The sequence below is a fragment of the Stegodyphus dumicola genome, chromosome 6, assembly GCF_044657685.1.
Source record: "Stegodyphus dumicola isolate Sdum_Otavi_A_Nest chromosome 6, ASM4465768v1".
NCBI lineage: Eukaryota > Metazoa > Arthropoda > Arachnida > Araneae > Eresidae > Stegodyphus > Stegodyphus dumicola.
Genome location: NC_140773.1, coordinates 219,529,177 through 219,554,151, shown reverse-complemented (window position 1 = coordinate 219,554,151; position 24,975 = coordinate 219,529,177). Strand labels below are relative to the sequence as shown.

Here is a 24,975-nt window from a genome sequence, read left to right as displayed (position 1 = left end):
TATGGTTGTGGTAGAGCATACCATGAATGCTACAGGGTATCTGAACATCATTGCGGATCAGTTGCACCCTTACATGGCCTCGGTTTTTCCACCTGGAAATGGAATGTTCCAACAGGACAACACCCCGTGTCACAAGGCTACAACTGTGTTGGAGTGGTTCCAGGAACATGATGCTGATTTCCAGTTAATGTCCTGTCCGCCTAACTCACCGGATCTCAATCCGATAGAACACATTTAGGATGTCATGGGACGGCAGCTCAGAGGTCAAAGACCACCAATTCGCAATATCTCGGATTTGCGTGACCGTTGCTACAACATCTGGTACAATCTGTCTTCGGCCATCTATCAAGGACTTGTGGCATCCATGCCAAGGCGGGTTGAAGCTGTGTTGCGCGCCAAAGGTGGCGTAACTCCTTATTGACAGGTGGTCATAATGTTTAGGTTCTTGAGTGTATTTTGATCCATAAATAAATAATCATTATCCGTTCCATCTTTCACCAACACCAAACATCCTTGTTGTAGCGCGATTTTCGCAAAATGAATGGCTTTGCATTTGAAACCAGCACTGTGTTTGTTTCTTTTCGCTGGAGTCATATTTACTGCTAAAAGGAGCATTTAATCAACTGTATTTCAACTAAAGCAAATGCGATTTACTAAAGCCTTCAATTTTCACTTCAAAATAACGGCTTCAAATGACTACAAAAAGAGAAAACAGCTAACTCCTAATTCCACGAATTCATTCAGGTTGGAAATGCTCTACAGTAGCATTCTTTTTGACACCTGCATTGAATACAATCCACCCTCTTTGCCTAAATATTTACTCTTTCAAGTATTTAACCCTCACGCATATTGCTCCCCTTATTGCTTGTCAATGTGATTTACCATAGTTTTCGAAAGGTTCGAATAAGTGACCTCAAAAGATAAGAGCATTGCACACGTATCTTTTAGGTTTCTTCGTGAAAAATTGGATGCGCGTTATACGGCGAATGTATCTAAAAATTAAAAACAAATGTAGCATGAAATTATAGATGCGCCTAATACACAGGTGCGCGTTATACGCCGGAAAATACGGTATAAGTCTTTCTTATAGAACATGGGATGTTATTATGTATAGCGCCAACAGTATTTTCTTCTGTTGCCAATATTTGAAACAGAAATGTGTAGCTGGAGCATAAATTAATCTTCCGTCAAGAAAACGTGACTTCATATTTTTTCAGATGCAGGGAGAAAAATGCTTGCTTACACATGTTCGATAAAATAAAAAATGAGTGTTGCGAAAGATAATTTTAAAACATTCTATGACATCAAACAAGAGTTAAAAGAGGTCATTGTCCTTACTTTGCTCGTGGTCATCTGCAAATGCGTCTTCCATTTCTTCCGTCCAGTCGACACGATGAACACTGGACGTAACGGACAAGGCCGTTAATGACAGTATACATTTTATCTGTAAAAAGAAAAGCAGCATATTCAACACACATTGAGTCTTTTATTAACCTCTGAATAGAAACATATTGTTTTGGTTTGCGTTAAATCAAAAGCTCTATGAGCGAATAAGATATGATGAGAAATGCCTTGGCCTGTTTTTCTTTCCTTAGCTTAGAATTAGCCTCTTAAAATATTTATGTTCAATCAAATTACATTCTTTGAAACAAGAAAAATTTCTTAAATACCTTTTTTTTATGGTCACTAACGAGATTTGGCATTTAATAAATAAATTTTAAATTAGAGCACTGTTATTAAAATTTAAGCAGTGTAAAGTTTAAGTATTTTCCAGAATAATGCTATATCATTTATCCCTTCTTTTCTGCACAAAAGTAAAAAAATGTTTTGATAGCTGAACTATCACGAAGCTTAAAAAATGTGCGTTTCATTAGAAATGTTTGATACACATACACACACACGCATTTGAAATATTACAGAAGAATATTTAAAATGCATGCTTATACCTTTATGTAAGAATAAACTATCTAATACAAACTAATACATGTTCAATTTATCTGAACAGGCTATGTAAATAAAATGAATTAACAGAAATCAATTTTAAATTAAAAGCTATTTGAGGAAATATGTATAAAAATGTCAAAGAAAATGCCATTAAATAAAGGAGAAAGAGCTATTCCATCTATGAGTGAAATGCTATTACTAAAATTATTTTCCATATACCGAAGACGCTTTCGACTAAACAATTAAAAGTTTATCTCCATCTAATTTGACAAGCTTCTGTGTAAAAAAAAAAAAAAAAAAAAAAAAAAAAAAACTTATAGAATCTATATGCAAAAACGATTGTCAATGGAAATGAATTAAAAGGAACGCCGCCCAACTCGGATAGTGGTTGGCGACGCTGACTGCCGTCCCAATTGTCCCAGGTTCGAATCCCGAAGAAGGCATGAATGCTGTAAATGTATAGTGTCTGTGCGGCATGGAGGCACTCTAAATGTGCGGCGAGCCGAAAGCCCTCTCGAGAGGCTGGTGGTGAGTGAAGAAAGGTGAAAGAACCTCGAATCCGTCCCCCCGGGGTGTTCTCCTTCACAATTACGGGCGGAACGGAGCAAAGTCATTCTGTCACCTATATAGTGCTCGAGGGTGTTGCCAACGACAGTCGCAATTTTGCACTCTTTGCCACGATGAATTTTGTGGACTTGTTCTGATGTTACTGTCAGACACACACACAACATTAAAAGAAACAGATTAACACAATCGCTTATTTTATATTATACTAATCGCTTATTTTATAAATTACTCAAAGTAGTTTTTTAGTAGTACCAGTCGAAAATAAGAGTTAATTACCAATAACTATCAAAATAAAGAGCTAAGACATAAACGTAAAGAGAATTTACGTCGAAAACGACTTAAAGAGAATTCACGCAGTTCGAGTAGTATATGAACAAAACGAAAAATCTTTGATAGTTGATAGACGTTTGATGGACGTAGGCTCTTTTACCTTATTATACTAAGGTTGGTAATCAAACTTATAAATATCATATCATGGTAGCAATCTCATTCCTTTCTACCCAAACAAGTTGTAAAATTAGTGAAGAATTCATATAACGAAAGAAATTCGAGCCCTAGCGACTTACACATAAAGTTCAGGCAGAATGAAGGCTTTTAATAAATACACTTGAGATGATGTTCGTCTATGAAAGATTCCTTTACTGATGCTTCACAAAACTAGGACTCCTTTTAATTATCATAGACGATTAGGAACATATGTATACTTTTTTGATTCCTTTTCTTTATAACATTTCAAATTTAGATAAAGAAAGAGGTAATATCTCATTTGTGCTTGGGTTTTCCTAGATTATTTTCTACTTTTTAGGAATGAACTATAAACAGGAACTAATTATTAATATAAGAAAGGAGGTATTTTAATGGTTAAATTTTAAATGCTTGAAAATTAGTACTCCTCTACAAAAAAAAAAAAAAAAAAAAAAAAAAGGAAGAATGAAAAGTAAATAAATAAATAAATAAAGCTTACAGTCTAATACCTCAAAGAGTTTATATAAATAAAGATTCAAAAAGTTACAAAAATGTTAAAAAATTTTTAAAAATACAACAATTATAAACATTATATTTTGAAAATATAACGCTGATTTTTGTTGTTTGACTTCTGAATTAGTATTTGTTGGGCGTGTTATTGTGTCTTAATTACTACTTAAATACTTTTGAAGTATTTATGAGTAAATGAGTTGTTGTGACTTATCTCACTTGTCTGACAGTAACATCAGAACAAACCGCAAAATTCGTCGGGGCAATGAGTGCAAGGTTGCGCCTGTCATTGGCAAGAGCCTTGAGCACCATACAGGTAAGAGTATGACTTTGCCCAGTTCTACCTCCAATTTTGAAGAAGAGTACCCCGGGAGGGACGGGTCCGAGGGTCTCCCACCTCCCTCCCTTTCCATCAATCTACACGAGAGGACTCGTATAGTTTGATACGTATATCTAAATAGCTCGCTGCATATTTAGAATGCCGCCATGCTGCGCCGACACTATACATTTACAAACATCCATGCCTTCTCCGGGATTCGAACCCGGGCCCTTCGGCACAGCAGTCAGTGACGCTGACCACTATACCGGTTGGACTATACCAGGCACATAGCTGTAATGTGCTTTGCCGTATTCAAATAATCTAGCTTACCCTTATCTTTAAAAATATCGTTGGATCATATTATATTTCCAGAGAAAATTATTTAGCGCATTTTGTCTTGTAACAACATCCAGTTTTCTATATGCTATGTCCATAACTTGTTATCTATCTGTTAATAAATGATGTTTCATGTTTGTCATGATTCAAAGAACTCGAAAAGTATTTTTTTACTAAAAGTCGTTTGCCATATTTTGATACTTTTTTAACTGGCCCTATTTGATTCTAAAGCATTGATTGCTTACAATACACGAACGGAATATGACAGTTTACTTACACTTAAAATACAAATGCAGTGCCAGTTTGTAAACACGATCTAAGCTCCTCTTTGTCACAAAGAATTATGTAAATTAGCTGCATTTAAAATTTTAATTTACGGTATAGTTCACACCCATCATGATAAGAAAACAATGACAAGTATTAACGGAATGGGTGTCATCACGAAACATAAACAAAAATTTAACACAGTCCAAGCAGGTAAAGAACTTGGGAAAGTTTCTGAGTTAAAATGTAACTGGAACTGTAGTATAATGAAATGAATGACTGTATTTACTAGGTTACTCCTTTCGGCTTTTGTATTCGAAGAAGAGTTGATAAATGTGAACAAATTGAGTAACTTATTTCTATAGTAGTTTTCCAAAATAGGAAATGCTAAAATGCCTATAAATAAATATTATGATGCATGAAAAAGATGTATGAGTGAACAACAAATTTTGTCATTGAAGGGATGAAAATGACTCTTATGAAATAATGTTAGGTAAAAGGTTTTCACTAAAAACTAAGAACTCGATAGTATAGAAATTTAGAGAATATTTTAATGAAAAATCTTATGAAGAAAGACCTTTTTAATTTTGATAAAGCTGAATAATGTTGTAAGTTTTAAAATTTATATGCAGCTGCGCTAATTTAGACATCCATATCTTGCCTTGTAAAAAGAAAATATTCAGTTAGTCTAAATGATTTGTTCGATTCTAAGCGAATGGGCTGGCTGGATGGGCGTTTTCATTTTTTTTTTTCATGTATAACGTGTTTGTGAGCCAGTTTCCCTTAGAAAGTCCTCCGCGAAGGCTCCCTCCCCGAAGGCAGATAGCCCTAATGTGCTTTGCCATAATTGGCTAAACCAAACCAAACCACAAAAGGCTTACACAGAATTCCAGTGCATTTTATCTATTTAATGTTTAACATAGCGATACCCGGGTATTCTTCAAAAGATCTGTAGGATTACTATTTGAATTTAACCAGTTGTTATGATTTAAATCTGTACTATAACTTTTCATTTCCATTTCCTCAGCAGAATATAAATTGAGTTAGATTATATTTGAGGTTTTTGAGTTGTAAGACAGAATGTATTTTTACTGCTTATCTCTCTGTTAACTATTTTGTAATTTTTCCGCTTTGTGTTATTTGTTGCTGACATTTAAATTGATACGCTGATTAGAGTTTTCTGATCCAGTTCAGATTTAAATATAATCGTATATTCTTTAACTACTAATCCACTTTTTAAATTTGATATTTTTGATTGTTTAAGTTACATCGCAACAAGTGGTGGTTGATTTCATTAAGCACAAGAAGTCTGTTTATATTCAAGTTTTGTTTCTAATCTAAAAGTTTGTTTAAATATTTTTAAGTCTCTGTGGTTGCTTTAGACACAGCGATAGTTCGCTCTGTGTTTGCTAAGTATTTGGATCTAGTTCATGCTTCCAAAGCAAACCAAACTGTATAGATTTACTGTTGATTTAGAAACTCCACTTTTTCTGCACTATTTAGGGAAACAATTTCACATTAGGAATTAAGATTTAACCCTTTGACTACTAACGGACATATTATATGTCTCAAAGTTTAAAAAATTACCGCTGGGTTAAAAAGTACGTAGAATCTCCTGAATGCTGGGGATCATCTTCCAATAGTCTGAAAATCAACATGCCGCTGTGCTCGTTGTACACAAATGAACATAGAGAAAATAAAAATGAGTTGCCCAACGTGTAATGTAAGAATGCATTACCCTGTACCATATGATATAAAATCTATTTCATATAATAAAGTTTACCAGAATAATAGGTGTGTTTATAGTAAGTTGATTGCTACGTGTGGGATATATGTATCTCACCATTAACTTGTAAGGCATTTTCTTCCTCCTGTCCGCATGCCTTCGTGGTGTAATGGTAGCAAAATCAGAGCGAATTGGAGGGATCCAGGTTCGAGTCTTGGCGAGAGCATTGCTCATTTTTTCAGGGTTCCTTAATCCCCAGTCGCCCTTCAAAAGGGGGAGTATGTGAAGTATTTTCTGCCGCCTTTCTGCATGCCTTCGTGGCGTAACGGTAGCACATTCGGCGAGTATTTGAGAGGTCTAGGCTCGAGTCCTGTGAGGGCATTGCTCATTTTTCGTATCTTCTGCTTCAAAATAACATTTTGGATTGTCCTTAACGTCTGTTGTAAAGCATGGGCTATATTAAGTGGCTAAAATCTGGTTTTTTGTCAAGTATCGAGTGGCATAATTAAGGTCCAAGAGCTTTAGTTATACCACAGCTTACTGAAATTTTTAGGTTCTTGAAACATGCCAAAACCTGCTATGGAAAACACGAAAAACGAGTAATGCCCTCGCCGGGACTCGAACCTGGAACTCTCGAATACGAGCGCGGAATCATGCGGAATATGAGTTTCGTGCTGTAACGCCGAATTTGCTACTGTTACAGCACGAAGGCATGCTGAACGGAGGAAGAAAATACCTTATATGGTACTAATTCAGAAGTCAAACAAAAAAAAATCAGCGTTAACCAGCGTTAAATTAATCAGCGTTAAATTTTTTTAAATATAACGCTGATTTTTGTTGTTTGACTTCTGAATTAGTATTTATTCGGCGTGTTATTGTGTCTTACCTTATATGGTAGTAAATACAATTTAAGATTAACTTTAACCTCTGTATGAAATTTAAGATTAATTATATGACACTTATATCAAGTAACACCGAGTATTTCAGAGTCTCATGTTAAAGTCATCTTGAATTTTCCCAGTATTTATTAACTACGTACCACGCATTCCTGCATCAACGTATTATCAGTTACATTAGTTTTTATGTCTCTCTGTTCACTACATTTAACAGGTTTTTAAATACTATCTGCACATTTCTGTAATGCTCACTTTTTTGGGCGAAACCGTCTCGGTGACGTTAATTCCAGGATTAAGCTGTCATTAAAAATAAATAAGTATTTTTAAACAAGTGTTCTGCACACGTTTCTGCGAATAGAAATAAATAAATAAATAAAGCAGAATGTAATTAGGATAATTTTGCAGCATCTTGAAAGAACCTCTTAGAATTAGCTTAGTCACTTCTTAGAAGAGGAGTTAATTATGAATACAGTAATCAGGCCTCACCATAAAAGCCGAATTTTATGGTTGAAGTTATTTTAGGAAAATGACAATCATCGAAGAAAAAGAAATGTTCAAAGACAAGTGAATTAATCCAAATAATCTACAACTCCAATTAATCTGCATTGTTTAAGAAATGTCAAACATGTTTATTTAGCCATAATTGCTAGAAAAGTTGAAATTGAAGGAAAAATTTGATCAGTAAAAGTGACCAAAGGTTCAGAAAACTTCATTATTGATGACCACATCATACGTAACTCAAAACCATGACTTGACTGTTCTTGACTAATAAATTATATTTATAACTAATAAATTATATATTATATGACTAATAAATTATATTTTTACTAATAAATTATATTTATTAGTCAAGCGTTAACCAGTGAAAAAAATTTGGAAAAGCTCTGCTAAGAGTATTTCCATTGTCAATCATTTCAATGTTTGGGAGTAAAATTTGATAACAAATAAGAAATATTCTAGATGTATCAAATAAATACTATTTTAATTTTTTTTGAAAAACTTCAACCATTGTGGATTATATTTTCTTCGAATATATTATTTCTAACACTTAAAAACCTAAACTCAGTGACGTAACAGCCCTACTGGGCCAAGGCCTGCAGTACCCGAAATCTGCTTTCTTGACCGTGGGCCCCGGGTTGCGTAAGCATATGTCCTGAACAAATGGTCAGCGTGGTCGCAAGACTTGAACACTTAAAGCAAGTCAAATAAAAGTGATCGGTTTTATGCCATATTTACTCTTCCTAGCTGAAAGAAAGCGCAACACTTCCGTTAGGCGATTCTGCATTCAAATTTAAAATTGCAGTGCCATTTTGCTTACAATAAAAAGGCGCTAATCATTATCTCATTATATAACCAATACGCCTGCTATACGGTCTGCTTGTCCTATTATTATTATTATTATTATTATTATCCTCAGAAAATAACAAGCATTTACTTTGAAAACTTTTTTTCGCTGGTTTCCCCTATTCTGAGCAGTTGTGGCCTCTTTAAAAGTTCCGGTATTCTAAGGCTGTTGTTATGGCAGCATATCAAAAAAGAAAAAGAAGTGAAACCTGTTACGTTACTTCGAGTGATTATGTTCTGAAATTAGCGGTGAGCTTACTGTATAGAATGTTACTGATCTGCATTGTTTGATCAGTAAAAGTGACCAAAGGTTCAGAAAACTTCATTATTGATGACCACATCATACGTAACTCTTTAAAAAATTAAAAGAAACATTTTAAAGTTTACATAAATTTTTTATTTTTGATCATGCTATATTAATTGATAATTCATTAAAAATTTTCAGTTTATTAAAAATTGAATGCATACGAATAATTCCATTCACACTCTGACGCTCTGACGGTGTGTAATTCTTTACTTTTCTAAACTTGTGTGGGCATTCACATCATGAACATATGCAGATATCGATACAGGCATATGGAGATTTTGATAAAAAGTTAGCATTGTGTGATTTTGCTTTTGCGTACAATCTCCGCTAGTATTCATTTCCTCTGCCGCCCCAAACGGAAAAGTGGTTAGTGACTCTGTCTACCGTACCGAAGGGCCCGGGTTCGAATTCCGGAGAAGGCATGGATGTAAATTGCTTGTCCCTTCACAGGAGGTAACGGTGGCTGCCTATTAGGGTGCCTCAATGATAAAATGACTACCATTTCTGCGCTAAATAGTGGCCAAACCCTAAAAATGGCCGCCATTAAAAAAAAAAAAAAATTCCGTTAGTCCAAAGTAATTCCAAGAGGATTTTCTTTTATGTGAGAAAAAAAAAAAAAAAAAAAAAAAAAAAAGAGGAATGGCGAAAGTAACACTGAAAGCTTTTTTTATTCTGTTTTCAGAAAACTATGATTTGATATCTGGTGTATAAAAGGTACAAAAAGTTTAAGACTGGTTTGCAGGATATTCTGAGTATCTACACCAAACTAAATGTTTTTTATGTGATTACGGCAAAGACTCGATGGCTACCTACCAAAGGGGAAGGATGCCTTCGTGGAGCGCTTTCTAAGGGTAACTGGCTCGTATATACGTTATACGTGGGGATAACCACTAAAAGGCCCATACAGCAAGCCCGTTCGCGGGATTCGAAACTCGGATCGAACTACCAGTATTCAGGGGGACTTTACCGCTAGACCGCTAATCAGCCTCAACCAAGCTCAAAGGAAAGCGAACATTCTAAACAATTAAACATATTAAAATATTTCATTAAAGGTAGCAGATAAAACTGCCTTTGTCGTTAAAATAGGTAAATATAAAAGATTTTGACATTACAAGCATGACAAACGCGATGGAAGCAAACCACGATAAAATAAATAATACATGATCCTCTATCTTTCTCTTTTATAAAATAGATAATAAAACAAATTCGAATTCAAAATTTGGCTTTCCCGTATTCAGGTGAAGGATTACGTTATTTGAAATTCGATTATTCTAGGTACTGTTGTTTCTTCACAATGCGATAAACATACTTACATTCATGCAGATTTTTCATTATTTAATTTATTTAAATATAATAAAGGGCTATAATATTTGGTGGCAACAATTTCAAAAGTGATACAACGCATTTAAGTCTTTCTACGCAGCATGTCGTTTCGAGACTAATAACCTATTCCGGTCTATGGTCCCTTTTGAGCTAAAAAACAACTGTCCCATGACTGTTTCCAAGTACATAGGATTTCCTCCCAAGAGATCTAAAATTTAGATCTAAAAAAAGATCTAAATGCCGCAGAAATATAACGTTTACTTGCTGAGCCCCGAGGAGATAGCAGCTCCTCGGCCGTTGTGGCTGCTGGTTTCATGCTGCATTTTAACATTTAACTTCCACTTCCTTTCTAACTATACACTACGTTTTTATTCTTAAAATCATATGTATTAGCTTCATAGTAAATGATGCTACTGAAAGCTACGAATATATATTTTCTACGTTTTGTGCAACGTTATAATATGGCGAATTATTTTTAAAATGTAATTTTTATTTTTCCGAAGTTTTAACGGCAGTCTGTTTTATTCTACTTCTCAGGTATTCGATGCAATATTGATCAAGATTACTCACGGTTCTCAGGATAGTATTAGTTATATACTTATCAAACTCATCTCTCAAATTAACACGTAAAATTAGAAATCTAAAATTCAAGAACGTAACCTTTCACTGCTTTGGAATTGCTTACAGAATTCATCTTTGCTTAGTAATATTTATGTTTATTTTCTTTTAAATTTAATAAAATAAAAATTTACTGGTACATTTACAATTAGAAGATAAGCAACAGCAGCAATTAAAAAAAATCTGAAAGTTTTCAGATTTTAACGGGTCGCCCAACAGGATTTGTAAAGGTTTTTTAGTTCCCGCTGAGCTCGCAGTCTACCAGGCTGCTGTTACGCTCGCTCCTACTAACCCATTTTTGTTTTTATAGATTTATTATTTAGAATAATTTTCTTTCTACTTACGCCATATACGAGAATAATTCAACAGCAAAGTTACAAAATTTCAAAAGCAGCATGGCAGCTTAGAATTTCCGATGCAGCGTTAAATGTTGGCATCATTTTTTTTTTTTTTTTGTGAGGGGGGGGGAGTGTTTTCTCAATTCATCATACCTATGTTCAGTTTTCTTACTAAGCGGGCTTTACAAAACTCTGTTTTTGTCTTTTTATAATTAACATTTTGTGTGCTTACTTTATTTATTAAATGCACCGTTCTTGGCGCTTACGTAACATAAAATTCAACAGTGAAATCACAAAATATTAAAAAAGAACATATCTTTAGAATTTCTGTTAGTCCAGCCTGCTGGTGACGAAAGTACTTTTTTCTGTACAGTGTTGCCACCGCTTGCTTTGAAATTGGAGTTTTATAGAAATTTTTATAAAATATGATTTAGATAATAAAACAAATTCGAAATTCAAAAGTCACACTTCCAGGTGTCCATGTTTCGGTGTAGGATAACGTTATTCAAATTTTTAGAATACGAGAAACATGCTTACATATCCCATTGGGGACTAACTTTTGGGCCAACGATTAAAAAATTAAAATAAAATCTAAAATGAAATAAAACAAGTTGTGTGTAATTTTCTACAGGCAAAAGTATATGATAACAACATATCTTCTGCTTGTAAATTAATCCTTATACAAAAGCCAAAAATTGTTGAATATACCTAATTACTAAAGTGCCACAGTATAGTTAAATATAATTTAATAAAGTCACAACTAACTATTTTCCTCTGCTACACAAATTTAACACAAACCACTTACTTGAATCCACCTAGCCATTTTCATTTCCATGCATAAATTTTGTGAACCAAATTCCAAGTGAAACAGGCAAAAAAGCAATTTTAAATAAAGGCTATATCCCGCTCGGCAATTAAAAGCGTCTGCTTGCGCAGCGTTTCCAATGAAACTGAATGAGACTTGGGAACATCTTCCTAGAAAACTTGTTCACCGGCCTTGCTGCCGCTTCGCTTCGTTAAACAATTTGATGGAGGTAACGGAGACGAGAAGAGAAGCTTTGTTTTATTCTTTTCTTGAATGACTTTGCTCTCACTTTTCACTTTTGTTCGTAAATGATCGTTGATCGTTCGTTGTCGTTGATCCTTATCAGAATCTTAAGATTTGTAGTTGATTCGGAAACTATTTATTATTGTTTGTTCTTGATCCAATTAAATTATAGTTATCTTGCAGCTATGTGCTCACTTATAAATTTATTATCGCTTTCCATTTAAATACACATAGCTATTATTTCCTTCTATCAAGAAATTGAATGTACTGATGTTTTCCGTTTGCACCGGCATGTAGTAAATAAACACAGCTATTCAGCTTGCAGAAAAATGCATTTTACAGTTAAAAGCATCATATATATGTATTATAAGTCTGGATTTTACATCTGAATGTAGCTATTTGAAAATGGTTGCTGCAAACTGGCAAGATTTATAGGTACTTTTCCATTATATGGACGCCACAAAGAAAAAACATTGCTAAAATGTGTGGTAAAGTGCCGAAGTTAACAACAGTGTAATGAACTGAACCATCTTCGTTTTATGATTGAAATTGAGCGAAATATTCATGTGTTATGGTTTGCAATATTTTTTAAAGCTGCACGAAACATAAATTGATAAATCACTTTCTTCGTATACATTATTTAACACTAAAAGTATTTTGAAAAAATCTGTTGTGTACACCACATGACTTCCTTGCACGGAATATTAAATTACACACATTTTTTGCTGCATTTCATTTAAACTTATTTCCTCTAATTTCATTAGAGAAATAGTTCTCATTCAATTCATCTAGTTCTCACTTCGCGGCAAAGCAAAAATACAAAATTACAAAGAAAAAAAAAAAAAAGAAAAAAAAAAAGCCTCAAAATAATTTTATCAAAAATTGAAAAATATAGAAAAATTTAAAACACAAAATACAGTTAAAACAATTTTTAAGTTAAAATTAGAGTTTTCACGCAAAAACAAGCAATTCGGAGAGCGGACAAGAACACAGATTTTTTGCTGCACAAAACCGAAAGTTTACTTTTGGTCCCACTCGGCAAAAAGACACTGAAGGTGCAGAAACTGAATTAATCCACTATACTACTATACTGCTAAGTTTGAAATGTAAACGAATATGGCTTCTATGATAAAAAAATTAGGCTTAGCCGCACTTAAACAATTCCTAAATTGTGGATTGTTGACAAGTCTACAACTATTGCATGTAGATTAACTAAAGTCATAAAAACGTTAACCGGAAGATAAGAACATAATTCAATCCTTTTTAAAGCAAAAAATGCACAATTTACCAACATATAAGAATAAAATAACTGAGCCCACGGAGCCGAGTAACAGAGCAGATATATATGTATACATATTTACATACTTTTGATGCGGCCGATTGCAACTAAAAAGGGAGGTGCATAACTATAATATTGTAGCAGTTCTATATATAAAATTTCAGCGTTCTGAGGCTACTCGTTTTTCAATTATGCGAGATACATACATACGTACTTACAGCTGTCACGAAAAACTTTCTTCTGAATCCATTTTAAATTCTTTTTGCAGCCCGTTTTGGGAAAAGAGTCCTTTATTCTGTCCTTACGTACAGATGTCACGCAAAAACATTTTAAATTGCATTCGACAGCGGTCAAAATAGATATCGTTGAAATATGATATCCGAAAATTTTCGCGATTACAATACTTCCTTTACTTCACACGGGGAAGTAAAAGTAAGAAAATGGATTTCACATTTGCGAAGTTACCTAAAGAGGAGGAGGCAGTGAATTTCCTATAGGATAAAGGAATTCTTTGTAGAAGAAGATTTTGTAGAAATAATAATAAAATAATATTGGATATTACCAATATGGAGTACCAAAAGGCTTTTGCAACTTTAGATCTCGCCAAGAAAAATAGATGACAGGTTTCACGTTTGGTTTCAAGGATCGCGCCTAAATTTCCGTACATTCCCATTGCACATTTTTCACGTATTTAAGTAACACTTCAACAAAGCGAAATGATTCTACAGTCTAAGCTTAAAGTAATGATTTGTTAACAATGGTTATATAGTAATGAGAGTTACCATTTTAAAAGAAAGAGTAAGTAGCCAGATATTTTAATTTGCTACCGGTTAGTATACGAACCGCATGTAACTAGGAACAGCAATATTCCTTTTAATATCAGAATCACCTGATGTTAAATTTTAACTCCTTGACTCCAAACCTAGAAGTTTTGCCAATATAAAATTAGAGGCAAAGATTGTTGTCAAATGTTTTTACCTTGTTGTTGAACTTATGAGCTTATGCACTTAAAAAAAAAAAAAAAAAAAAAAAAAAAAAATTCTGAAATGTTAAATACTTCAGACATTTTATAAAACCTCTGTTTCCGAAGCCTCTGTCAACGTAGTTTTGTATAAAACAAACTGAAATATGGAACGCAGATCATTTCCCCGATGAACAGTTGTAGGATTCTCCACTGTGTATTTCTAGGTTGCTCTTGAAAGTGAAGAATCTTAAGAACTGGTAAGTTAATAATCGCTTAAGTTCGTGTGACAGGAAACAACAAGTAAGAAGGGTTAAATATCCCTTTATTATTACAATTAAAGTTTAACGAAATTCCGTCTTGGAGTAGTACAATAAAGCCGAAACTTGGGCTTGAACTTAAGAAACTAAGAATTAAACTAAACTAATCTTAACCAAAGAGATATAGCCGAAGCTATCCAAATTCTAACAGAGTTGGCCCCTTAACCTTAATAGACTGCGAAGCTTACGAAGCTTACGATAATAGCTTACGAGAGAGTAGCTTAAAAAGGCGGGCGCCTGTTATTCAGAATATCTGGTATCTCTCTCACTAAGATCAAAGAACTTCGCGGTTAAATACCGCTCTTCCTCTATGTATTCAGACGTGATTCTAAAACTACGTTCTGGCCGGAAGTGGTAAGTTGAAGTTAAGAATCGATAGGAAAGGAACTTTAACTCAAAATTTAACTGTTAATAATATTAATATAATCCTTACGCATTTCATTAATGTAAAGATATCTATCCTCAGCTTTATTTCCATACTCTTTGCTTCGTCTTCGTACTCTTTGCTTTGTCTTGCGTCTTCGTACTAATACGTTATTTTTAACAACATTTGGATCAACAAGAATCAAAATGAACTATTAATGAAATTAATTAAAATAGACTTTGGGAAAAAGTAATCTTTATTTCTATCATCCTTTGAAATACCACTTTATGTTATATACTCAGGGATTCCATACCGAAGGTACCGGGTTCGATCCAGGAGAAGGCATGGATGTTAGTGAATGTATAGTGTCTGGCACTCTAAATATGTGGCGAGCCGAAAGTCCTTTCGAGAGGTTGGTGGTAGGGGATGGGGGGTGAGAGACCTTCGGACCCGTCTTCCTGAAGTGCTCTCCATCAAAATTGGGTGTGGGGGGGGGCGGAACTGAGCTAAATCGCGCTGTCACCTGTAAGTTGCTCAAAGCTCTCGACAACAACAGGGCGCTATCCTTCACTCCTTGTCACGAAGAATTTCGTGATTCTAATGTTACTGTTAGACAAGTGAGATAAGTCACAACCACACTAGATTCAGGGACTAAGTTAGGCTGTGGGGGTCTGGTTGAACAACTTCTCAGTTTTTTAATGAATTTACAATTCCGGATGAAGACCCATAACATTAAAAAAAATTGGAAAGCTAGTAAAATTCTCGAATTTTATTATCAATGAAGGATGTTTTAGCCTTTCCAATCTTTAATGGGCTATTTAATGCTTTTCCTATTGTGCATTACGTTAAAAAAAATAGACGGAGAACAGGACTCAAGGCAGACAGCAGCTGACAATCAATTGATAGGCATGTTCCAAAGAATAAAAGGATGCGAATACATCACTCAGAATAACATTTCGGAACGGACAAAGATCGAAAACTGCGAACCAAGTTTCAAGTTTTGAGTGAAGAAGAAATCGTTCGCGACTTATGCCTGGAAAAAAATAAAAATTGCAAGAATAAGATTGATGCTGAAGATGATGATGGAATGAAAACTGACAATCTGAAAATTACCTGTGCTGAAGTTTTAATGAAAGCTTTTTAATAGTTAGAGCAGCGCGTAGCGGTTTCTTCTATGCAGATCCATCTTCAACATTTTCGACGCCCTACTTCACACTTTACGCCACGCATAATAGTAACTAAATCAGCCTTACAAGGATGACACTTTAGAGCGTGAAATGCAGAATTAAATTTTTTTTTTTTTTTTTTTCCCTCAGAGTCTTTTTATACTGAGAAAGGTCTGCGACAGGGAGACTCACTGCTTTGTTTGTTCTTTAAATTGGTACTGGAAAAGGCCCTGCGAGACCCTAAACTAAACACAAGTAAAACTGTTCTACAAAGAAGAATTCAACTGCTAGCTTTTGCCGATGGCACTGATATCATTGGACGATCTCAACGGGGTTGTCTCGCTTGAATATGCAGCAGGGAAGATGGGTCTAACCATCAATGAGAATAAGGAAAAATGTATGATGGTAACAAATAAAATCATGGAGCTACTCTAATTTAAAGATTGACCTCTGTGGTATCTGTAAAGAACCGGGCACTGCGGAGCATTATGTGTAAACATGTAAATATTTTACTGATATCAGGAACGAGTTTGAGAAAAATAATGTTTTTTAATATATATGATATTTTAAATGATTTTAAAAGACTGAAAAAATTTTGCCAGGAAAATGATGGAGAAGATTAATCACGATAAGCTTGCAGTAGGGATTTTAATTTTAATTTTGTTTTTTAGTTATGTTCTTTATGTCTGTTTGTTGAAGGTGTTGTTTCTAGCTTGCTCTGGAGCAGCTCGCAAAAAGGCCATAGGGCAACGTAAAGTCTGCCAGGAGGGTCGGACTGCGTTCCTCATATCATATCATACTATTGAGAGTGTTAAACAATTTATATACCTGGGTACAATGATTTCAAGCTAAATGACATTGAAATTTTAAAAAAAAGTCTGAAAGTTTTCAGATTTTATATTATGCATAAAGAAGAAGCGTTTTTTAACGGTTTGTGCGTTACCTTTATTTATTAAATATTACGTTCTTCTCAATTAAACCATGAAATTTAATTCAACATCAATATCTATACACAGTCTTTATAATTTCCTATACATAGTCTCGCGCGCTGAAGAGTTTATTATATATTTCGCTGAATATATATTTTCACCGTACAGCATTGCCATTGTCCTCTTTGAGATCGTTGAGTTGGTTAATCGAAAATTCGGTAAAGATTGACAAAATATGAAACAGATAATAAAACAAATTCCGAATTTCGGCTTCCAGATGCCGGCAGAGACGTACTTTATTCAAAATTGTATGGCTCTAGATACTGTTGTTTTATCACAGTGCGAGAAACATAACATTCATTTATGCAGATTCTTCATTATTTAATTTCTAATAATGCAGGCTCTAATATTTGATGGCAACAATTTAAAAAGTGATTCGCCGTTTATAGTGAATCAACGCAAAATGCCAAAAGTAAATTAATAGCCTTTTTGGGCAAATTGTCCCTCTGGGCTAGTTAAAAATAGGACATCTATGGCCGACAGATGTTTTTATGGACTTAGAAACTAAATTAAATCCGAAATTAATTAGCATAAAAACCAGAATACATATATATAAGACTGTGATAAGACTTTTGCCCCGATATGGAAGATGCTGAATATGCCCCGATATGCTGGAAATTTAGGCAGAAGAAGATCGATTGCGGATATCTGAAAGAAAATTTCTAAGGAAGATTTTTCGACAGGTAAAGAAAAATGAATTGTGGACAATATTATATAATCACGAAATCTATAAGAAGTATAATCAACCTGATGTTTTCAAAACTGTAAAGGCATCTCGTATCAGTTGGTTAAGCCAGATTTATAGATATTATGATGCATTTCCTACTGAAATGATAACTTTCCGAAAAATAGATGAGAAGCGGCGAAAAGGAAGACCACCATAGTGTGGAAAATAAACTGATAAGGGTAAATCACGGAGTACTTACTGCGGGGGAAATAAGGGGACAATTTTATATCTCCCGTTCTACTGGGCCGATTGACAAAATTCAAATTGCGTTTTTCATGTCTCGAAAGCGCGACTTAAGATATGTATTAGATTTGTATATAGCGTTGTTCTACTACAGGTATTTTGACACAAAATCGAACTTTTTCTGAAATATAAAATATTTTTTTTCCTTCTTTCGATCCTACGACTCAGATTATACCTAGATATTAAATTTTGTAATTTTTGGTGAGAAATTTATGCATAACTTTAAAAAATTATCTTGGCGCATTTTTTTTTTCAATTTGCGTCAAGAATAATTCATTTGGAGAACTTTTTAATTTATAGCAACCTATTTTACTTTCCGTTTTTCTTTGTCCACCATCGGAAAAATGGTCATCGTTCATACCTTCAAATAATTTTGACAAACTCTGTAAATCACATAGACTCCGGCACAGTTTAAGCTCTAATTCCAAGTAACCTTTCTTACTTAGTCACCACCAGCTGAGTCGCTGTACCACTTGTTATATATATGACTATCAGCATTTGTACTCAATTGGGGGAGCATTCTATTGTCGCTAGGCCTAGCCAAAAATCTCTATAGAATATTAAAATTTGTGGCGGAATTTATATGGCTACTTCGGAAGATGGGTATTTGTGACATGTGGTTATTAAAGAGACCCCGTCAAGACTTTGAGTGTGCCGAATGATTTTTAAGCCAAAGGGATTAAACTTTTAGACCAATTTGCCCAGAAGGACTATTAATTTCGTTTTCGCATTTTGAGTTGATTCACTACAAATTGTTTCACTTTTCAAATTGTTTTCACCAAATATTATCGACCTGTATTATAGTTAAAGAAATTAAATAATGAGGAATCTGCATAAATGTATGTATATTTCACCCACTCTGATGAAACAACGGTACCTATAGCCATACAATTTTGAATAACGTAATCTTTCACCGAATATGGGCATCTGGTAGCCCGAATTTGGAATTTAGAATTTGATATATTATCGATTTCTTATTTTGTAGACCTTTAACGATGTTTTGATTAAAATACTCAGCAATTTCAAAGCCAGCAGTGACAACACTATAAGGAATAAAACCTTTTTATCTCCAGCGCGCGAGACTACCGATCGAAAATTTTAAAGATATCCTGTTTTTAAATATTTTAGCCCAATGTAGCGTTAGCTCAAATGCTCTCGAAATGTGTCTGTAAATGAAAGAAAAAAAAGTCTGTTTGGGAGTAATATAAAATCTGAAAGCTTTTAAGATTTTTCTTTACTTAATTTTTTATTTAAGAAATATATTGTGATTAAATAAAATGACTTAAAATTTAGTCATCAGTTACAGGATATGAGTAGGATCAGATATAGAATAAAAGCAGGCATATTCTTTAGCGACATTTTTGCCTGTTTTATTTGTTTCTACGGTTAGAAACTGAGGGAAGTTATGACGCATTTTCATATAAACCTTTGAACTGAAACTTCTTTCTTTTGACTGTACTTCCTTATAAACAGAAAAGTTAAAAAAGTTTGACAAATCCTGTGCCCTCTTCATTTTCTATACGAAGGGCAGGGTCATTTGTTTTATTAAATCAGACAAGACAAATTGCACCTTTGACTTTAGAGGGCGTTCTTAAAGTTGTAATGTTTGCATAATGCATTTAAAGTTTAATATTTCATTTATCGTTTTAATATATCCTTCATTTTTATCTGTTTTCCTAGGCTGTTTTCTTGACTTTTGTTTCATTCAGATTATTTAAATGTGATTGATATGTACGTTATTCCGCATAACTACATATGTAGATTCGAAGTTTGTGGGCCTAAAACGTTCGTCATAAATGCTAATTTTAACATTTTAAATATGTTATTAGGTGCCCACCTGTTAGGTGCCTCCATAATAAAGAGACCAACACAACTGGCCTTGTATAGATTAATGGACTGGGATACATTTGTAATTGTTCACAATCTGCCATTGGGGGGGGGAAGAAAGAAAAAAAAACATTTTAAATATGAATGCAAATAAGTGCCAATATTCGCAGAAAGTTATTTTGAAAACACGATATCGAAAATTAAAATGCAGTTCACTGTGTAATATTGAAAGCACACGATCAACACAATTTGAATTGCATTTTCATTGCGTCACACAAATATTTTAACTGGAAAAGAAACAAATTATTGTATAGTAAACTATATACCTGATGTGTACGCCACATTGCTTCCTTGTCTGGACTATTAACTTTTACACATTATTTTGCTACATTTTATTTAAACTTTTTCCCTCGAATTTCATTACAGATATAATACGGCCCACCAACGGCCGAGCGTTAAAGTCGCTGAACACTGGTAGTTCGGTCCGAGGTTCGAATCCCGCGAACGGGCTGGCTGCATGGGTGTTTTCGTGGTTTTCCCCATGTGTAACGTGTATACGAGACAGTTTCCCTTAGAAAGTCCTCCACGAAGGCATCCCTCCCTTTAGGCAGATAGCCCTAGCGAGCTTTGCCATAATTAAATACACACACAAATACACACATTACAGATATATTTCTCATTCCACTAATTCAGTTCTCACTTCGCGGCAAGGCGAAGTGAGAAAAATACATAAAAATTCAAAGCATATTCATTAAAAATTGTAAAATGCAAAAAACATAAAACACTAAACACAGTTAAAAACAAAAAATAATTTTTGCAATTAAAATTAGTTAAAATTTTTTTTTGCGCAAAAGCAAGCCAGAGAGCAGGAAGACAGATTTTGCGGTGCACAAAATTGAAAGTTTACTTTTGGTCCCCGTCGGCAAAAAGACACTTACTTAAGTTGCTGCAGAAACTCACTCAATTCAGTAGTCTCTGCTATGTTTCCAATGTAAACAAAATGGCTGCTATGGTAAAAAAAAAAAAAAAAAAAAAAAAAAAAAAAAAAAAAAAAAAGAGGCTTAACCGCACTTAAAGAACTTTTAAATCGCTGATACTTCTCCAATTATTGCATGGAAATTAAGTAAAGGCATAAAAACCTTAACTGGAAGATAACAGCAACATAACTCGATAATTTTTAAAACAAAAAATGCACAATTTACCAATATATCAGACTAAAAAATTGAGCTGACCGAGCCGAGTAATAGAGTGGGTATATATATATATATATCAAGCAAGGTAGTAATTACAATTTTGAAAAACTAATTTTGGTCTAGAAAACATCTTGCGCAATATGCTGCAAAATAAGTAAAATATATATTAAAAAAAAAAAAAAAATGTAGTAAGCTCGCCTAAAAGTTACCAAGAGCTGCTGCTCCAAAAAGTTCAACACGTTTTAAAAAAAATTAATACATATGAAAATCACACCATTAAACATGTAAAACATTAAAAAAACAGAATCAGATAAAAAAGTAAGCGGAAAATGGTAAATTAGCCCAACTCGACCTCCAAACTGGCTTTTCAAGGGAAATTTAATTTATTTGAACGTCGAATCAAGCTAACCCCATTACGCGTTTCGCCGAAACAGACAACTGAAACTTTTTCGCTACAAAAATTTTTTTAAATTTAGACAAAGTGTCTTGGAAATTTTAATAGTCTCAATTCTATGTTCCAATTTCCTGACGCGTCCGCACAAAAGGACACATTAAGGTGTTAAAATATGTTAAACTATACCTAAACATCTTAAATCTAGACTAAAATCAAAATTAAAAATAAAATCAAAATAGAAACGAAAATAAATAGCGGTCAGCTATTAGTCCTAAATATACAAAAAACATACGGGCTGGGCCTGCAAGCTTAAAGGTTAACAATTTAATTTTTTAAATATTTTAGAAATCTGTAAAGAAAAACTGTAATTATATATATATATATATATACTTTTGGTGCGGCCGATTGTAACTAAAAAGGGAGGTGCACAACTGCATGTTATAGCAGTCCTATGTACAAAATTTCAACGTTCTACGGCTACTCGTTTTTGTGGTATGCGAAATATATACGTACAGACGTCATGGAAAAATTCTCTTCTGAATCCATTTAAATCGATTATTATTATTTTTGTGGGGAAAAGGAGTCTTTTATTCTGGCCTTACTTACAGATATGGCGCAAAAACATAGCTGTCAAAATAGATATTTTCGTTGAAATATGATATTCGGAATTGTTTGTGATTATAATACTTTGTAAGAAAGTACAATACTTTGTAAAGTAACAGAGTAAGTATATATATGTATATATATATACGTTTGCTGCTGCTGACTGCAACCAAAAAAGAAGTGCACAACTGCATGTTATAGCAGTTCCATTTAAAACAAAATTTCAACTTTCTGCGACTCTTCGTTTTTAAGTTATGCGAGATGCATATGCAGGTACGTGCAGACGTCGCGAAAAAAATCTCTTTTGAATGCATTTTGTAGTCCATTTTGGAAAAAAAAAAAATCCTTTATTCTGTCCGTACGTACAGATGTCAAGCGAAACCTTCGCCCAAATGGATTCGAGAGCGGTCAAAATGGATGTTTTCGTTGAAATATGATATCCGAAATTTTTCGCGATTACATTACTTCCATTACTTCGTGAAGAAAGTAATTAAACAAAACGTTAGCTTAGAAACAGTATTATACTCATTAGCAAAATATTTTTTCTAGACTTTCCTCTTAAGACAATATTGAGGTTGGTAAAACTTTCTTGTTTAAAGCCATTGATAAACTTAAGGATATTTCTTCTTGACAATAAATTATAGTTCCTTTTGACTAGAATTGACTTTTTAGTATCTTTCGGAATTAGGAAGTTTTAAAATATCTGAAAGCCAAACTTTGCAAATTTCATTTGTCTTACACTGAAATAGATGAATGAATTATTTGTTCATCTAATTGTTCATCTAATTGAGTTAAAATAGTTCATCTAATTGAGACTCAATTCGGTTTCCAAATAATTACTAACGACAAACTCAAAGCTTAATTGCTTGTATTCTTAATTAATTATGAATAACAGTGAAATACTTGCTGACAGTTCCATATACTGCTTTGAGGTCAGATTGTTTGAAAAACCTTCTTTTCAGGTATGAATAACCTACGTTGATGACACTTTCAAACTTTTTTCGATAATAAACAAGGTTTTAGGATGATTTTGTCTGAATTCCACTGATCAAACTATCCAGTTCCTTTTTGAAACAAAATCAAGTGAATCCCTTCCTTTCCTCAGTACTCTAATTATCTGCAACGAATTTCATTTCAGTACTATTAATTAACGAAATTTTGTTTGCTTGTTCGCTTTGTTGCTTTGTCATCCTTACAAATAGAAAATGGCTTCAACTCTTAGGTATATCGTGCTTTAGAAGTATGTTCTTCGAAATCCTTTCTTTGGCAAGAATTTAATTATTTCAAATCGGTTGCCATTCACAGAGGGTTTTCTGCTTTGCTATTTGATAAAATCTTAAAATTATTTCCTCTTGTCGTCATAAAAAACATTTCGCTGTTAGAAATCTCCTAACAAGGTGTCCGCCGAAAATATCGCCGACGAAAACGTCGCAGGGAAAACAACGCAAGGCGAAAATGTCGTGGGAGAAAAGAAAGCAAAGAGAAAACATCGTGGTACAAAATATCGTCGTCGAAAATAAAGCGGTTCAAAAACTTCACAGTTTAAAAACAGCGTCGTCGAAACTATCGTGGTAAAAAGTACAAATCATAGCTACAAAATCATAGCATGATGATAATGTCGCACACATGCATTTTGCAGATTTTAAAAGTTGTAAATGCCTATTCGCATAACGATTTGGGAGTGCAGGAAGGAAAGAGGGATATTTTTACTTCTATAGTTTATATTTTTGAATGATCTAATAAATTTTTGTTGAAGAGTAAAAAGGAAACTTTCGTATTTAAAAATTGAAAATGAGTAGAAAAGTAATGCAACTTACAGCACTTAATAGAATTTAAAATTTACATTGTTATTTTACAAAATGTGGTTTATAAATTAATATTTTTTTACAAAGTTTTACTCATAATATTTCATGAAAAATACAGCCTAAAAATGTTTAGAAAAAGGAAGATAAATAACTGCATGAGGTTGCCTCAATAAAAATTGCTTAGTTAATTATTAAAATACTTTCTTTCACGTTTGTTTATCTGATATTTTTTTGGTGAAAATTATACATTGTGTTGCTTCCATTTATTCTTAAAGTATCGCTAACATTCCTTGCGCTTCCAAATCTTTATGCGAATATACATTTACAACTTTTAAGACCTGAAAAACGCATGTATGCGATGTTATCGTCATGCGATGATTTGTAGGTGCTTTACTTTTTACCACGATATTTTCGACGACGATGTTTTCAAACTGCGAAGTTTTTGAATCGCTTTATTTTCAAAGACGATATTTCGTACCACGATGTTTTAGAACTGAGATGTCTTTTCCTTCCTTCCACAATGTTGTGTACCACGACGTTTCGCCTTTGCGATGTTTTCGGCTGTAACCCATAACAATCGTCACAGTGTGGTTGTAAGCCCATTTCATGAAGTCTCTTAGAAACAAAACTGCATGAATTCTCCAAAATTTAAACTGAGTCGTTGCAACCGTATCATTAAAATCTTTTGTTCGATTTTTAAAAATTCCATCTCTGACTAATTGCTGAGGAAATAATTGCATTTCTTATCGATCTATTTTAGTATACATAAAGTAAACTGAGATAATGTCAAAATTTCGCATTGAAGAACAAGAATTTTATATGGGCAAAGGAAATTATCATTCGTATATCGTTCGTAAAGTAAAAATAATCATTTTAGGTTGCTAATTAACTAATAATGAATTCACATGCACTTCTTTTCGTATGTGCCGAAAGAGCAGGCACAAAAATGAATACCGTTGGACTGGGTGATAGTGTTGACTTTGAGCTACCAACCAATTTTCTCTAAACTAAATAGAATTATCATTAAGTACCTTTTGTAACTGTTCCTTTAATTTTCTAAAATTTTAAAGCATGACTAAATCGTAAATTCCTTTAATGT

General features: G+C 33.6%; 1 protein-coding gene across 1 annotated transcript in view; it reads right to left on the bottom strand.

Annotated features, from left to right (window-relative positions):
• Positions 1-11,914, bottom strand: part of LOC118196447 (uncharacterized) — a 59,522-nt gene extending 47,608 nt beyond the window's left edge. Inside the window, exons 1-2 of the mRNA XM_085819537.1 lie at positions 11,763-11,914; positions 1,339-1,444 (exon numbers count right to left, since the gene is read on the bottom strand). Of these exons, the coding sequence (XP_085675663.1) occupies positions 1,339-1,444; positions 11,763-11,792 (136 nt within the window). The 5' untranslated portion in view covers positions 11,793-11,914. The remainder of the gene's footprint in view (positions 1-1,338; positions 1,445-11,762) is intronic.
• Positions 11,915-24,975: the final 13,061 nt, after the last annotated feature.